Source organism: Habropoda laboriosa, unplaced genomic scaffold (genome assembly GCF_001263275.1).
Source record: "Habropoda laboriosa isolate 0110345459 unplaced genomic scaffold, ASM126327v1 scaffold126, whole genome shotgun sequence".
Classification (NCBI taxonomy): Eukaryota; Metazoa; Arthropoda; class Insecta; order Hymenoptera; family Apidae; genus Habropoda; species Habropoda laboriosa.
In genome coordinates, this window is record NW_017100288.1 from 2,601,728 (window position 1) to 2,620,391 (window position 18,664).

The 18,664-nt window shown below is 37.2% G+C and overlaps 1 protein-coding gene across 1 annotated transcript in view; it reads right to left on the minus strand.

Annotated features, from left to right (window-relative positions):
* Positions 1-18,664, minus strand: part of LOC108573774 (phosphatase and actin regulator 4-like) — a 95,032-nt gene that overhangs the window by 19,874 nt on the left and 56,494 nt on the right. The window contains exons 2-5 of the mRNA XM_017936253.1: positions 12,595-12,799; positions 10,292-10,293; positions 973-1,206; positions 101-350 (exon numbers count right to left, since the gene is read on the minus strand). Coding sequence (XP_017791742.1) covers positions 101-350; positions 973-1,206; positions 10,292-10,293; positions 12,595-12,799 — 691 coding nt within the window. The remainder of the gene's footprint in view (positions 1-100; positions 351-972; positions 1,207-10,291; positions 10,294-12,594; positions 12,800-18,664) is intronic.

The following is an 18,664-nucleotide window of genomic DNA, read 5'->3' on the forward strand; positions in this document are numbered from 1 at the left end:
TTTCGCGTCGAACGACCATCGAGTCTTTCGTGATGAAATATGTCTGAAGGAGGGAAGTTCCTCTCGGGAGCGGAGAATGTCGCTTGGCAGTCGCACTAACTTGAAGGAGGCGTGCAGCTCCTGGCGAAGGGTCAACGGCCTGTTCTCCTGCGTTGGCGTGTTCTGCGGCGTACCAGGCCCACTTCCGGAACCTCTCTTCTTCAGCACGCTTTTCAGCGGCACCGCGTGAAACTTAGGCTCCTTCGCGGGGATCTCCTCGACCCTGGACGTGTCGATGCTCGGGTCAGGCTGCGACATCCTCGGCACGTACATGTTGTCCTCCTCCTCCACGTCGAAATCCTCTTCGTCCTCTGCGGTGAACAGAGAAAGGACGATTTTTTTAGAACGGCAGCAACGTTTCTTTGTATTATATACGGGGTGTCTCGTTTGTAACGAACGTCCAAATTATTTCTGCTGGTATTCCAAATGAAGGAAAAATGACTGAGAGGGAGTTTACGATAGTAAAGGATAATCCTTCAAACGTCATATTAAATGAAAGTCATTTCTAGGTCGTAGACATTCTTTTTATTACTGTGTAAGGTTATTGGAAGGTTACGATGTCGACTACACTGTCGCGTTATAAAATACAGATGTTAATATGCAAAAAAGATTGTATAATTTTGGAATGACCTGCAAGATAATCTTTTTTTCTTTTTTCTTTTTATCAAGGGTGGAAGAGAAGGAAGACGAAGTAAGAGCTTCCCTTGCAGATAAAGTTCGTTGGAATCGTTTTGAGTGAGTCTTTCAATCATTATAATCGACTCAAAAATATTATCTTTTTTTCGGAGATGGAATTCGTAAGTTACTCGATAAATGGAGAAAATTCAACATTGAAAATGTGAAAAAAATTAATTTTTTGTAAATAAACATCGAAGTTGGTGAGAAAATGGACCGACTTAATTTGTATATGTAATAAATACAATATGTACGTACCTTCGTCCTCGTAGTCGGACGCCAAAGGATTCCGAATTTGCCGTTGCTTAGCCAGTAACAAAGTAGGACTCGAGGAGCTGAACATCGGAGGAGGCGGAATTGGACCGATCTCGCTCAACGGAATCGGGGGTTCCGGAAGTTCCGACAGCATCAACGTGTTTTGAGGCGGGAGAGGGTAACACCTCTCTATTACCTGTTGATTTTCGCTGCTTTGGTCCAGGACCCCCTTCTCCACTGGAAAATAAACAAAAGGAATGTTCTGTTAGTATTTATTTTATTTTCATTTATTTGTTCAAATATTTGTTACTCCATGTATTTTTTATTATTAATATAGAAGTACCAGTGGTTATGGTATACAGATTTAAATTGGTGAAACGTGATCCAAGTTGAAGATTAATAAAGAATTACAATTGGACAGAGCCACATTGAGAGTCATTCTATCGCATATTCTATTAGATGGAATCCCAATATTCATGATTGAATTCGTATATTGAGTGGCCTACTTCTCTAGGATGGATCGGATGATATAGGACATTATGTGATATTAAAATGTTTGAGATTGTTCTTTTTATTATTTAAGATTTAATTCGTATGTGAATATTCAACGTATACTGGAATTATTATATTTTTCTTATATTGTGGAAATACACTGTAAACATTGTATTGTACACGAAAAAAAAAAAAAAAAATTTTGGGTATATTGAAATATCTATTCTTTTCTTGCAATAAAATTACAAAAATTAGCAGGCAATAACACCTAAATTAAATTAAATTTTGCATTTATTAAATTTACTTTATTTATGAAAACTGAAGTTCTAATTGGGCATTGTGGTACTAAAATTGGAAAAATTGAAGTTAATCGGTTCAAATTAATTGTAATAACAGCTACCAAATACTATAACCCAGCAAAGTTCCGCACTCCATTCATAAAATTACACAGCTCGTTCCAAGTAACAATCTATCAATAATTCCCAACCTTATTTACTGATCTGGCCAGACAAGCTATCCATCAAACAACCTAATCAACGATGACAATTTTGTTTCAATTGAAGCCACAGTTTTCCTTCCTCTTCAAATTATACCGACTGTCTTCAAATTAAGACTAACCCTAATCGTTCATTGCAATATTTTAGCATTCAGCATTTTCAGCAATTTTTCATAAGACAGTACTGTACCTGAAGTAGTTTGAACAATTAAATCCCTTTCATTTATTATGTAGCGTAAATAGCTCTCTATGGCTCTGATAAAGTAAAGAAAGAGTATTGTATACAGAGCAGTGTATATAATTCAATTTTGGAAAAAATAGAGTTAGGTTAGTCTGGCTCTAAGATACAGAAATATTAAAAGGTATGTACTCGTTACGCAGGGTCCGGCAGAATAATCTCTCAATTTTCGAAGGTAAATGATAAAGGTACCATAGGTATAGTCGGTGGAAGAAATATAGCGAGGTTGTAAATTAAAGCATTAAGTAGCTGCACCGATTGTTGCAGTACGTCTCAAAGTCGAATACGCCATTTCTCGTTTTTTGATTAAGACTGAATCCAAGCAAAGGCATACTTCATGCGCCCTTGACTTAGATTTCGAGTCCTTATCTTCTCAAGTTTCTGTCGATGTGCTTTAAGGTGCAAACTTTGACGCTTGACCGAATTTACGACTTTGCTATATTTCTTCCATCGACTATACCACTGCTGTCCAGTCACTGCCCGCACGGGCAACAAGCCACGCCTTCTCGGGCAACGTTGCGCGTATGTGTGTGTGTACACATGTAGTAACTATCGCCTGTTTCTAAGAAGAAGAATTATGTTTCGAATACAAGTAACACAAACGTCCTTCCCTCACTCTGCTTTAATGTATATGACATCACTAGCCCGCGATTTTGCCCTCAGCTCTGCCCGCGGGCATCGGCGGGCGCTCTTGCCCGCCTCGCGGTAATTAAAAAAAAAATTATCGTCAGAATTTCCTCAGCTCTTCAGCTTTCTTAAAGTTAAATCTGTGAACCTCAGCACAGCGATAAGACAGTGCTTAAAGGTTCTAACAGTATCTACAATGCCTTTTTCATTTACCTTCCAAAACCTGTATTACAAGATTCCAGATTAAATAATCTTTCTTTAAATCTTAATAATTTCGCGATGACTAGTTCAGTTTGCGTTATATTCAGTACGTGTCCTAATACTTGTACACGTCCATATACGCTTGTGAGTGCAGGTTCGAGCTATACAATTGGAATTCAACAAACCGAAGAGAGTGTCACAATCGTTGGACAGCGTTATTCATAGCCACTTCTCTAGCCGGTGGAGGAGGAAAGCGTGCCAATCCTTTCGGGAAATATGATTCATCGGGGAGCATAGATCCAATGGAAAGCTTGGCAAGCTTGTGCATTGCCCGTTCCCTCCATTCGTCGTAGTGACGAATTGCGAAATTCCGCCTCTACGAGTTTCTCTCCTCTGAATTCCCTCGCGACGTACATATTCTTCTCTCGTCTCTCCTTCCCCCTCCTCGTTTTTTATCCCATCTAGCTGTATCATTTGCGTCACGGTTCATTTGTCAGGCGAAATTCTCGCGTAAAGCGTAATAAATGAACGCAGCGTGGAACCACCGGATGACGTAAGGCTGCTGAGATTCTCGCTAAACTTGGAATTCCTTTCTCATCGTTGGATCGCGAATCGTCTTTGTTTTGCCTCCTTTTTCACGGTGGTTTCTTGCACGTCTCTCGGTAGGGTGGTGAGTCGAGATAAGGCATGTTTCAGATAATGGCTGTGAGTTAAGGATGATGGAACTGTTGCAAGCAGCATTTCTTTCTTTATATTTTTCATGTGCAGTTCCATGGAGCGAAAATGGTACTTTTAAGGTGGCATTCTTTTTTTTTTAGACGATTGAATTTCGGTGTAGATCATATTTTCACGACACTCTGCATTCTTCTATCTTAAATCATTCATCGATACAACGGAAGTTTAACACTAGAGGTGCCAGCTAGGTCGGAATGATCCATTTAGCAATTCTCTAAGAAAAGTGAATGAAAGTTTTCTGCATTTATACTTCTACTTGTCTCGATGTGAATCTAACTTCTTAATCACATTTTAAATTACGTTAAAATTCACTTTCCAAAAGTTGCTGATATGTCATTTTTGACCCGGCTAGTCTTTCTAGCGTTAAAAGCCTGAGTTTCTGTATTATTAGTTTGGACTTCGTATCGTGCAAACCTTTTTCAACGACAATTCTCCATTTCACTCGTAAATTTATCGTAATTCAGTGTTTCATTGGCTCACATAAGAAAATTCGAAATACATAATTCGCCAGAAATTTTCCCTCTCCCTTCATCTGTAAGAGACCTGTTTATTGTTACAAAAACAACATGATCCTTCATAATCATGATTTTAACAATTCGTTCTAATTTCGCAATTAGTTACTTCTGTACCAATTGAAAGTGTACGTACACTTTTCGCGTTTTCTAAAAAGAAACCAGAAGTAACCACAAGAAAATTGAAGAAAACTTCCGCGACCCTGAACACACATTATACAATTCCTAACGAAAGCCGTGATAGCTGTGTTACATTTACACGAATTTTCGCCCGAGAATCCAATTACATGGCCCGGCAGCTACGATCGACTTAAAAGAAACTTAATTAAAAGCCAGTCTAGCGATACGTTTGTACTAATTCCCACTTGTACACCGTTGGGGTTGGTTTATCCACGAGGAAGATCCTCAGAGCTGGTCAACTTCTAACGTCGCTCGATTCCCAGGAAAAAGCAGGTGTTTCGCGAAGTGACTGCGCGTCGAGCAACTTTCATTAAGACTTTATTAAAAAACTTTTCTTTTTCGCCCCACTGTGGTCACGCCGGAGAAAATTTCTCGAGGCTCGTTAAAAAAAAAAAGAAAAAAAGAAGCGGTTATTTAAAATGTAAAACGGGTACACGCTCGAATTTCTACGTTCCACACGCTCGTTACACCGTTTAATCCGTACATCAGCGTCGCGTCGATGTAAATTTTCCCTCGGTTTTACAACAACGTTCGCGTAAGAAAGCCCAGCTTTGCGCGAAGTCGGCAAAATGGGTCGCAAATTTCAACGTGGCCGTGTTTGCGGCAAAAGTGTCGAATAACTTCGAGCAACCGACGACCACGCGCTAGCGTTTGAATTTTCGGCTGGGAGAACTTCGAGAATAGTTCCGGGAATTCCCCGTAATTTTCTACTCGCCAGAGAACATCCCCACGTGATAATCACCGATATTAATGTATATGGTATAAGCACTGGGAAAAATATTTGACATGTATCTTTTTCGTTGGAAATGCTCCACGTTGAAGGTGTGAAAATCGCCATAAAAAATGAGGGTAGTATAGATATTCGGTGAAAATTATTTATCACTTAAAAATTATTCAAACTTTTTATTGAGAAATAGAAAATTCGTCAACTTACGTTATTCCTCTATCTCTAATAATTTCCAGGACATTAGACTAAACGTGTTTGCTACCCACAACTTTGAGGGCGATTTTCACCCGTAAAAAAGTACGCGTGGAATATTTTCCTGAGAATTACCATACACCAAAGTTTCATAAACATCGGCGATTATTAGTTCGGAATGCTCCCTTGTTCGAAGCGTTTCTCGAAATTGAGAGTGCGAGAGTAATTTATTGGTCAAGGTTGCGTGTCGATCGTTCAGAACGAAGGATGTGTAAATGAAAATTTATGTTCCTGGGAATGGAGGTTAGAAGTATAAATTCTTTTCTGAATTTATTAGATACCGGTGTGGCTGAAGCTTGTGACTCCGAGAGATTTCTTTTGGGAGTTTAATTCGGAATTTTAAGAGCGAATATTTGGAGGGTGACGTGTCTTGGATCTGGTTCAAGTTTGGTGCGGAAAATTGAAAATTGAAACGAGAGAAAAAGGTTAGCATTGACTTAACGATTTTAGATTTATTGTCATTTGGTTTTGCTTGAATTATATGTAATACAATGTGTCTAATTGCAGGAGTAAGAAATTATCTCTTTGGTATTAGGCGATTTCTGAATATCTGAGTTTCTAAATTTTTGGAAGTTCTGAAATTCTGAAGATTTAGAATTTCTGAAAATTTGAGTTTCTAAATTTTTGGAGATTCTGAAAGTCTGAAGATCCCGATTGTATTTACAAATTTCTGCGGTATTGAATACCTGAAATTCCCTATTTGTCAATTTCTAAACGTTTAAATTTCAAAATTGTTAAATTTCTCAAAGTTTTGAAATTCTCAAGGCCAAAAATCTTCTCTTTAATACAATGGGAGTACAATTAATTTGTGTCCCTTCATTTTTCAATTTTTTATAATATAACTTCCACCACAGGCGTGAGAAATTATCTACTATTCTTGCTTAATTCTCAAAATTCTCATCTTCAGTTTAACTTGTACAATATGTACACCATACACAAATGACACAATACCTGTTTCTCAAAATTCTCCAAACGTCATCAAAATTCACAAGACTAACGCAAGGGTTAAAGGACTCTATTTGCAGTTAGATGTTTATCGTCGGAATTCTCCGAAGAAAGGATTAAAGGGCAGAGCAAGATAGCCTCGAAATGCAAGGCCGTGGTAGCAACGAGAACCTGTTATCCGACTTATTTCTAAAGGGTTGTCTTTTACGTGTCACGAATTTCTGCTGGACTTTCGACTAAACGCTCTTGACAAGGGTGGCCGCTGCCTTGGGTGCTTGTTGGCGTTCGTAAGGCGATGAGAAGATAGTTTCAGCCCCAAGTTTGGAGCTTGTTAGTGGTGTCAGGTTATTAAGAATTTCTGATCGAGATTCTCGGTGACTTAGTTTGCAATAGCGGCAAGTTTTTAAGGTAATTGCACCATTTTCAGCGAATTAGGCGAGAAAAGTTGGAATATAACGATATTTTTGATGGGAGACCTAAGAGACGTATGCAGGATTAACCAAAGTTTTTTCAGAAAATCAAGCTTCCTTATTCTTTATCTCAAAAATGTTTATATACACTCCAAGAACTCGATTTTTATATAATAAAATAATTAAAAATAAACGCGACTACATAAAGAAAAAACAGAAATATGTGCGATAGAATTTAATAAAGGAACGAAGATTCGAGCGATGAAAGATCCACTAATTCGAATACGAACGAGGAGATTAAAGGACGTTATTCATTAAAAACAAGCATAAACCTCGGTGAAATTTAGCAGCTCGTCCGTTAAGGATCTCCCATAAAAAAAGGAGATATACGAATTGACGTTTCCTCTCAAATGCCCGCAAGAAAAAAAAAAAAAGAAAAATTAAATATTCAACGGGACATGATGCTCGAAGCTCTTTTTATCGGGTCGTGAAACGAGGGAATTTCGCGTCCCGAATGGAAAGTTGGTATAACGACGAGGGATGGCGCGGGAAAGAGGATAAAATGTTTTCCTTACGTTTGCCTTTAAAATCCGCGGGGAAACGTTTCTCGAGATCGTGTTTCTTGATAGGCGGTCTGTGTGTGTACCGGAGAGGAGATTCTGTGTCGGGAAGTAAATTCGACAGTGGTGAAACGGGGACGGAGGGAGGAGGGACAAGTCGAAGATAAAAGTGAACTTTGAAGTTTCGAAGGTAAACGAGAGTTTTAAAGGCGATTTGCGCGGCGGAAGCTCCAGGCGCATGAAAGTTTATCGTTTCGCCGCCAGCTTCTTCGGGGAAATTCGACGTCGAGTCGATGCAAAACTTCCGCGTCCGCTTAAAAATCTACGCGACGCTTCCCTTTATACTTATTCCTTCACTTAGCGAAAACTTCGACACCTATTCCACTCTCATCGATACACCGTAATTTTATTATTCATTCTCGACATTTGCGTCGGAGGAACTTTCCTTCGTGAAATAGTGAAAGTTCGTTCAATTTTAACTATTTCGCGAGGAATAAATTTACGCGAATGCATCGACGACATTGTTGCGACACTTGTTCATTTTCATTTTGTAGAAGAGATTTTTGAAAACGAAGGAGACTGAAGATTTAATTATCCTTTTGTTATTAATTTTGACATTTGTGACGAAGAAACTTTCTTACGTATTTGCTAAAGTTCGTTCAATTTTAATTAATACTTGTCAGGATAACTGTTCATTTTTACTTCGTGGGGAAGATCTTCTTTAAATACGAAGAAAATTGAAGATTTAGTTTACCCATTGATAAATTATAATTTTATTATTAATCGTGATATCTGCATGGCAGAAAACTTTCCAGTTATTCTGGAAAATTATTTAATTTTCATTTGTATTGTTCCTATTTTGAATATTTTTATTATTAATTGTGAAATTTGCATGGAATAAAATTTTCCACATTATTCCAAAAGTTTATTCAAGTTCCGATTTGCGTTTCTCATATTTGCAAACATTTCTGCAACATTTCTCCAGTTTTAATAGGTAAAATAATTTTGTCTTTATATAAAAAAAAAAAAGGTTAACGAAAAAATCTCTGTTTTATTTAAAAGTTTGCACAATCTGAATAATTTGTCTCTCAAACAACCGTTAAAGCTGTGCAAACGCAAAAAATTTACAAGCTGCTACACTCCTCTCTGGTGTTTGCCATGCAACGTGTCTGATCATAAACGCGCCACTTCTACTTGCGCTGTGCCCCCTACTCCCCCATTTCCATGCTTTACTATGTAGCTTTATCTCGCGTTTACGCAAATTCATGCTCGTGTATTATCCAAAGTTTGCACGCGTATTGTTTCAAATCGGCGCAAACGAGCACAGTTGTTTGTTCAACGTCAAATTTTTCAAGTAGTTTCATTTAAGACTCTTTCGAGCTTCCTCGCTGTAACACCTTTAAATTAATTTCCCTAAAAAGTTATACCAGCAACAGAGACGTTCTCTATATTTCCATGCATACACCTTGGTACTAAGTACGATAATAATAAAAAAAGAAGAAATTCCAGATGAAAAATAGTTCAGACTTAAACCCCAAAATTTCAATGCGACGATTAATTTTCCCACGCCCACGAAGCTTATCAATCCAACGTCGTACGTTCATAAAGAATTCTGTCCGAGAGATAAAAGGAAACAGTAGAGAATTAAACGGAAAAAATTAAAAGTCCAGAGAAAAATTACAGTTTCTTTCAAGTTTTATTGCAAGTATAACGTTTAATATTCTACGTACACGCGGTCGAAATGAAGCAAAGAAACGTATTACCGGTAAATTACACGGAAATAATTCTCCCTCGAGAATTCATTATTACTTTCATTCGCCAAAGACTTTTTCTTTTTTTAAGGGGACATAACGAACATCGTAAACGAACAAGGCAACGATTTTCGATCGAGCCACGTCGATACGAGGCCTCGTCGTTGGAATTTAATAGCTCGCCGTAAAAAAGGGTAACAAGGATCGCGATATTAAATTGGCTGAAAGTTTCCTGATAATAGTAAAATCGCGATTTTGCCGCCGGTGTAATATCGATACGACGCGGTCGTTCCATATAACGTTCGCTTATTCGTCCCTCGACCATTCAACTCTCTTCTTTTCCCTCCTTTTTCCCCCCTGCTTCTTCTTTTTCCTAGCAAATTATTATCTCAATCGTGGCACGAACAACGTGTTCTGGAAAACCAGTAATCATGGAGAAAGTGAGTGTACCCGTTTTCTGTTACCTTTCGAGAAGTAGTTTTTTCGTCGATAAATTGTAGTCGATTGAATCGCGCGGATAAAATGGAGATAACTGAGAGACGAGTGAGTACGTGTATTTTAATCGTAGAAAACGAACACGGGGAATACAGCGACCTAATGGATTTTTAGGACTAGTAAACTGTACTTTGCTTTTAATATACTTTGCTCTTTATATTTTTATTTTAAAAATATCGCGTTGTTCGGTCCCGAGCACCGGCGACGCAGGACCGGCAGGACGAGTGCGTAGCCGAGCCGAATGGCATCAGCGGAGCCGTGTTACAATGTCGCAATAAGGCCTTCGACAAAGGGATCCCGCGAGGAACCGAAGCGGGACCGCGGTTGCTTAGGCGAGAGGACTCGAGTGTTTCCTCGCTTGAGGGGACTCGCGTTGGGTCCTGTGTCGCATGGGCCGCCAAAAGCGATGATCGCTCGACGTCTTCCGTATCGCGTCGCACTTACCACCACCACGTCGGGTGTGGACGGTTCCGTGCTATAAAGCACGGAGGTTTTCACCCTCGAAACGCATTCTATTGAGAGCACGCCTAAGAAACACAATAATTGTTTTAGTTCGAAAACGTGTTGATTTCTTTCCCCAAAATAAGACTCGCCCTGCCGCGAGTCAGCGTTTCCAAGCATCGAAGAGCTACGGCATTTTGGGACGCTACACGCTTAATTTTTCATCTTAAGGCAGCGGTTTCCAACCTTTATGCTACTACGCCTCCCCACCTTTTATTTTTTAATAGATGTAATGATATAGACGCGTTTTAATTTTTTATTAAAAAATTTTGGCGCCTCCCCAGGCAATAGTCCGCGTCTCCCAGGTTGGAGACCGCATAATTTGTATGTTAGAAAAAAATTGAAATAGAAATATTATTTTTACTACATGAAAAGAAATATGAAATAAATTTAAGGAAAATAGAAATATTACTTGTGCTATATAATGCAACGTATATTTCAACACACTTTAATATAGTGCCCTAATGAAAACTGTAAGCTTTTTTTACATACTTTTCTCTTGAAAAATGTCACTTACTTTCAAACATAGAATAATCAATTTTCATAATTTCAATGTTGATAAAGTTAATAAAAAAAGAAAATAGAAAGAATGAGCATTTCAACCATAGATCAGGAACAAGAGAAACACAATGCCCCAAGGGATCTTTATGACTACTAAACTACAAGTTTTTTCACATATATTCTCACTTTAAAAATTTCATCTAGTTCTGAACTTAAGATAAAAAATTTTTTACAATCTTAATCATAATAAAGGTATTAAGAACGAAGCAGAAATATTATTTTCACTACATGGTGTACACTACTGCGTCCAACGTTAAGATAAACGTCAGAAAAAATTAAATGTTAGTGCTGCAGGATTAAAGGAAAATTGAAAAATATTTCTCTCTTTTTCCCGCTCCTTTTATTTTTTATTAATTATTCCTCTTCGTTTTTACGGCGTATTGTCCTTTATTTTCGGTATTTGCGCTTTTATCCAGGTCAACCTCTCAGTTTGTAGAACTTGCTCGCGATACAGCACTTCTTCCTGTTAACGAGCTGTCGTAACTCGCAGTATTATTAGAATCATCTTGTTTTATGTCCCGCGAGACACCAGACACGCGCGATTGCGCGCCCGATTTTCTTAAGTTCCTCCGCCCCGTCGCCGAGTGATTACGTAATGGAGAACGTTTCGAAAAGTTTCTTTGGCGGTTTTATCCAAGATGAATGAAAAAAAAAAAATAGACATATAAACGCGAGCCAGTACCGTGCGTTAAATAAACAAGGTAACCTTTTGGAAACTGTGTTATTCAGGCGTATTGTAAATGATAAATGAGTGTAATGCAGTTGCAGTTGGATAATATATCGTGTAATTGAATATTGAATAAAGTATAAGAATTAATTTCTTAGTAGGAGTTTCGAAAATAGTCTTTTAAAATGTGTGAAATTCTGTTTTGCTACTTTAAACGATTTAATCCTTTTAATTTACATCTGAAACAGTCGTTTATAAAATACATAGTTAAATTATTCTTTACTATTAAAAATGTGAAGTATTCAATGCAACAATTTTTTGAATAAATTTTCCTTGACGTAGTAAGCATTTTTTACAATCACCTACAAAATACCTTCAAATATTTCCCTTATTATTATTATCTTGTGTGCACCATCATTTTTCAAATATCCTAATTTAAATGTGGGTATTAAACATATCAGTTTAAAGCTTCCCTGTCCAGTTTCTTCTTTTTCAGTTCAAAAGCTTCCTGTAATCCAGCAATTTTAACTATCACCACATAAACACTTCCAAATGCTTCCATAAATACACCACCACCTTAGAAATATCCTAATTTAATTGTAAGAATTAAATGACCAATTATTTTTTTTCTATTTTAGTTTAAAAGTTTCCTGCAATTCAAATTTTCCAACACTTGCCTCCTAAATACCTTCAAATGCTTCCATAAATACACCACCACCTTAGAAATACCTTAATTTAATTGTAAGAATTAGATGACCAATTATTTTTTTTCTATTTCAGTTTAAAAGTTTCCTGCAATTCAAATTTTCCAACACTTGCCTCCTAAATACCTTCAAATGCTTCCATAAATACACCACCACCTTAGAAATATCCTAATTTAATTTAATTCTTTTTCTATTTTAGTTTAAAAGTTTCCTGCAATTCAAATTTTCCAACACTTGCCTCCTAAATACCTTCAAATGCTTCCATAAACATACCATCACCTTCGAAATATTCCAATTTAATTTGTAAGAATTAAACGAACCAGTTTTTCCTCTATTTTCTTTTTTCTTAGTATAAAAGTTTCCTGCAATTCAAATTTTTTAACAATCATCTCCTAAATACCTTCAAATGCTTCCATAAATACACCACCACCTTACAAATATCCTAATTTAATTTAATTCTTCTTCTATTTTAGTTTAAAAGTTTCCTAGGATAGGCAGATTATCAGCAATAAATGCTAGGGTATCGAAAGAACATCGAAAAGGGCCGCGATTTCGCGGGAAGCGGAGGTACTCACTGTCGAACAAGATCAGTCTCCTGGCTACCACCCTGGATTCCAGGGTGTTCGGCCTACTCGGCTTTTGCTGGTCCCCAGAATTCGGGGGTGCCGCCGAGATCGGCAGGCTACCGGTCGTAGCCGTGCCCTGATTCGCTTGCGGATCACCGCTCGGCGATACCGCGCCATTTGCACTCTGTTCAGTCTTTTCCTTCTTCGGCTCTGCAACAGAAAAAAAAAATGCCAGACCGTCAGAGCGGGGCCGAGAGACAACGATCGAGGGATCGCGCGAGCGGTTTACCGGAATTTATTCGCGAATTTCATTGACTTTCGTGGAGTTTCAGCATTTTTAAGAGTCTGAAGTTTTTGAATTTCCTGGAGCTGTGTGGAGTGATTCGGAATTTCTGAGTCTCTGTGTTTCCGAGCTATGGAATTTCTGATGGTCCTGAATATCTGCAAAATTGTATTTACACATTTCTGAAATTCTCGTGTGTTTGAGAATTTATAAATCTCTAAACTTGTGAATTTCGAAATTTTCAAATTCTGAAGGTCCTGAATCTCTGAAAAGTTGTATTTATAAACTTCCGAAGCTCTGTATTTTCGAATTTCTAAATCTCTGAGCTTCTAAATCTTTCAATTCCTAAATTTCTAAAATTTTCGAAATTCTGAAGATCCTAAACTTCTGAAAGTTTGCATATATAAATTTTGAATTTCTGAAGCCCTGTATTTTTGCAGTTCTAAATTTTCGACGAATCCCTAGCTTCCACTTTCCTAAATATTCGGTGGATCTTTAATTTCTTAGTCTTTCTATGCTTCGAATGCTTCCGATATTCCCTTTAAGTGTAATTTTACATGTGCATTAAGTATTCAGTAAATGTATACACTGCTTCCTTTTTTATTTCCTTATTAAAACATTCCCTCTTGGGACGCAGTATTTCCACAACAAAAAGCCTGCATTTTTAATGTTTAAACCCGAGTGTGGGATCAAGTGCACAGAAGTTTGAAGTGTAGAAACTGTTGGACATAGTTTCAGCGTAGGATGTCCTATCGCAACTTTTTAAACTGAAGAAAATGCTTCTGCATACATGACACTTAAAAAAAATGTCCATATTAAAAAAAGAAATAAAAATCCTCTCTCCACAAAAACAATTCACAAAAAAATCACCCAAACTATAAGTACACATTTAATACATCAGAGTAATAAATTCTAATATTATCCAAAACCTTTCAACTTACTTATCGAAACCTATAAATATTATTAAAAAAAAAAAAAATTCAAATTCATACTCCACAAAATAAAATCAGAAAAATCTATCTGAACATTCTTCTCCCCCTCAAAAAAAAAATTCTTCAAAGTGTCAATGTCTATTCCAAAACACAATATACAAGTGAAATAAAAATCGTCATATTGTCCTTTCGCTTTGACGCGTCTGACAAAAGGAAACAACTCTTTTTACCGCGGAAAAGGAAGCGAGCGAGGGAACGGGTCGCATTAAATCGTCGAAACTCCGGGGCGATTTCGCTTCCTGGCGTCGTTCCTCTTCATTATTTCGTTCGTTCCTCGTTTTACTGCGTTTCCACGAGTCACGTTCGGCTAACTTGGAAAATATCGCCGCGAGTGCACCTCGAAATTGCGATTTCCCCCTTCCCACAGGCGCAACACCGGGATAATAAGCTGCCGCGTTTAGGATTCTCGCGTAAACCATGCTTTACCCGCGTGTTCGCAGCTATAACAAAGCTTTACGGGCGAAAAAAAAAGAAATTCGCAACGGGACACGTTTATCCGAATTAGGCCATATCTGCTACAGTGTTTTGATAAAATGTAAATGATAAAATGTCTCTCTCTCTCTCTCTCTGTTATTTTTACGGTCAAAAAGACGAATTTTTTGCGGGACGTGCTTTTTTCGTCTACCAGCGAAGATACGGAAATTTCTATTGGAATAATAAATTATGAACGACGAGATTGATGTATGGTAATTTATTCGCGACTAACGAATCGGTTTTTGCGCGAATAAAAATTCACAGTTGATCGAAGCCTTGGCTTGTTTGAAGTAATTCGTTCGATGAATTGATCAAGTTCCACTGGTTTTCGATTTTTTATTAGTTCCACTGTTCATTTATATATGTGGTTTTTATTTATTGTTTTTTTTTTTGGGACACGTGGTTAGTTGTGAATTTATTCAAATAATTTTCTAAGATAAGAAAATTGATAAGTTAAATCTGTGGAATGTCTAGATTATTTTTTTGAAATCTTCTTTCGCTTAATTACCTTCGATAGATTTGTTTTTCTTCTCTTAGTTTTATGGTAGGGATTATTTAGAAATAATTAGTCGGAAGAGACAATTTTAAAATTCATTCTTTTGAAAGCCTAAACTGTCTCTTATTACCTAAATTAGGTATAAATTTATTCAAATGACTGAAAGCGCAAATTATCTCTTTAATCTTCTATCTCAAAATTTTCTTTAAATCCAAATTGTTAAACATGTTGCAAAAAATGAAAGTACTCAAATTTTAAGATTAAAAAATTCAATCTTCTAAAATTTAAATTATCTCTTGTTGTCTTTAATCCATCATATAAATTCAGCATTCAAACTCTCAAACTTATTGCTAAAAATAAAACTATTCAAACTTCGTATTTTCCATTTCATCAAAATTCCCATCACAATTTACGTTTTTCTGTTTCACAGAAGACATGGAAGAAGACCCAACATCCCTTAAAAAAAAAATTCATTGAAATCATTTTTGATCAATCCAAAATCAGAAATTTCCTATTTAAATATCAAATATCCTTTAATCCTTGTACGAAATTTGTGAAGTTGCAGGAGAAATATAATTAGTTTCCATAAAAAAACAAAATCGCACAAATCTTGTTCCCTTTGGTAAACATTATTAATTTTCCATTCAGCCGAAATTAAATAAAATTTCATTCCTAACGATGCACTTGATAACAAAGGAAAAATAATTTGTGACTCGATTTTGGCTCAAATTTACCCAATTTCCATACAAGGGTTAAAGAACGAAGATATACACTCCAATAATTCTTCGTTCTCCGTTCATCTAAAATTTGAAACTTCTAATCTAAACGCTTCTCCACATAAACATCGAAGTCCCAACACGAAAATGACCATTTCAAGCAAAGCTAACCACGCTCCAAGAATATAAAACGAGAAGTATTTACGGTCGTAAACAAAGGATTGGTCGCGAGATAGAAATAAATTGCGGAGGATTGCCAGATGCTGGTCCGGATCGTTGACCAGTCGTTTCACGTCACGAATCCTCCCGCTCTGTACTTGTCATCGTTCCGCGTGAAAATCGCGAAACGTCGACGTGGACCGAACACGTCATCGGTGACTAAACTCGCTTTTTTTTCGAGCCACAGATCTGTGGTGTGTAACGTAGAGTAAACAAATCTCGTTCCCTCGAAACGTTTGATCTGCGAAAGACGTCCACGAGAAACGGAACGATTTCAGAAACGAAACGGTATTTTTATGGAATTCTCGGAGCAATTTGAGAGTTACGGTGTTCGATCAATTTTATTAACGTCGAGCAGAAAATTCGTCGGGAAACTTTGTGAAAGCAGAAAGTGAAAATTGCTTAAAGAAAATTTGTGAATTTTCAGGGAAAGCAATTGAAGAAATAATAGCGAATTTTTGGGAGAAATAAAATTGTATTAATTACGAAGTAGTTTAAATAAAATGCAAAAAATTGACTTACATTGGGATTGTAAAATGAAAGCATTAATTTTAGAAAAAAAAAAAAGAAGGGTTCACATTGATGTACCGAATTGTTCGATCACAGCAGACGGATATTTCAAAGAGTGAAATTATCGAAAATACTGTGACGAGAAATTAACATCGAAATAAATCGAACTTTATTTTAATCCACGATGGACAGTATTTGCGCCGATGATTGAAATTTCTCGCATAATTGTTACCGAGTTATTCCGAAATCGCAACTAATGGATCGTTAAACGATTACTCGTTCACAGAAGCAAACTAATTAGCTGTTTTTCACTAAACGTATTGTTATAATTAGACTGCTGATTTTTATGCATTTATAGGAAATTTGAAGGTACAAAATTGCACAGAATGCACGTAATATGAAAAAATATACAAATTACAGTGCTTTTTATAATCACTGGTAGGTGAAATAATTTTTTACCAAAGTTCTACTTTCTTTGCTATATTCTCAAAAATATATAAATTTGCATAAAAATCCGCAGCCTAGTTACAATAGACATCGACGTTTAATTCAATTCGTCGCTAAACAGTGACATTCGATTTCAACAATTTTTAATCAGAAGAAGATCTACCGAAAAGAACCTTTGTCAAAAAGTACTTGGAACTAAAATTATCAATCAAAAAGTTCCCTTAATCAAAACCAGACGCAGATGTTCGCTCTCTCGCCTCTTCACTCCAATTCTCAGGTTGGCGAGCCTTTAATGTGACGAATCGACCGCCTAAATTACCGACAACCATCCCCAATTCTGCCACCCTTCAATTTTACCTTTCCAACGGACCGATCAACCCGTCGAGCTAATTCAAAATGACGATCGAACGTTACAACACACTTGACAACTCGACGTAATCCAACCTCTATACTACTTAGACGCTCTACATCCTCATAAATCATGGTACATATCCTCGCAGTAAGACACCGATTATCCGGATTTCAGACTTACCGGACTTTCGATTATGCGAACATTAATTTCGCGATTATCACCGAGCTTTACCGGTTATCTCGACACGTCGACGGGAACTTCTGTCGATCGATGATCGCTCGAATTTCTGCGTTGATTAATTTTAACCCTTATGTCAATAACCGGGTACACTCTTTTGCGTAATTCTCACTTGAAGTATTTCATCTTCCAGGTAAAAGATTGAAATATCCGGCCAGGTCGTTGTTATTTCGCACATTTCCTATCCGTGCTTGCCTCAAGTTTAGAATTTCCTTATCAGGAAACTGCTAAAACTGGACGATAAAGTAGACGACAGTTGTGGTTATCGACATAAGGGTTAAACGAAATTTTTCACATTGCATAAAATTGTCTTGTTTTTCTCCCTCGCTCGAGATAAAGTTAAGACAATGAAATATTTCGTACGTTGAGTTTCTGCGTTAATTAACTGAAACTCCTTGTGTCACATAATTATTTCATTTAACCCTTTCACGCTCGAGAAAGAAAGCCCTGGTTCTGTGCACTGAAAATCACCGAGGCGTCACAGAAAATCAACCGTTCCACGAAATATTTAACGCGTTCTGTTCAGTTTCTGCGTTAATTAATTTTAACTGAAATTTCTCGTCTTACATAATTGTCTTGTTTAACCCTTTCGCTCGAGATAAAAGCACGATGGTGAAATATTTGGTACGCTGAGTTTCTGCGTTAATTAGTTGAAATTTCTTCTGTTACACAATTATCTTGTTTAACCCTTTCGCGCTTGGGACAAAAAGCGCTCGCTGTGTACTGGATGAAATAGTTGTTATTCGACGCTTGAAAACGACGATACGTATGATTGAGAATCAACTGTTTCACGGTGGTCGAATATTTGGCACATTCTCTGATGTTGCCTGATTTTCCAGTCGACTGTGATATTTTACTTGGGAGGCAAGAAAATAAATTTGAACGGGCGTGTATGTGCTCTTCGTAAATGAGTGACCACTTTTACAGAGCCGCATACAGAATTTCCTATAGGCCAAACTTCTGCAACCTAATCATAAAAATAGGACACACGTATTTATCTTTATTGGCCGACGCGACAAAATTTTAATATTTGTATAGATGTTTGTAGAATGGAATGGAACCATTTATAGATAAAATGAAAATTTTATCGAAGCATATGAAACTGCGTGAAACGAGATTTAACCTGTCGTGTCCTCAACACGAACCACGCGACCGATCACCCCCACCGTTGACTTGCATCGCTTCTATCTACCTGGCAATAAGGGTTCGCGAAAGAGGTCTTTTTCTAGGAAGGGAGTTGATTGGCCCTTTTTCCGAATTAGCAGCTACAAAAAGATGTATAAAGGTAGCTTTCGCAAGCCCGAAACCAGAATATGTACGGAGAGAAGCAGAGTGTGTACGGAGTGTAC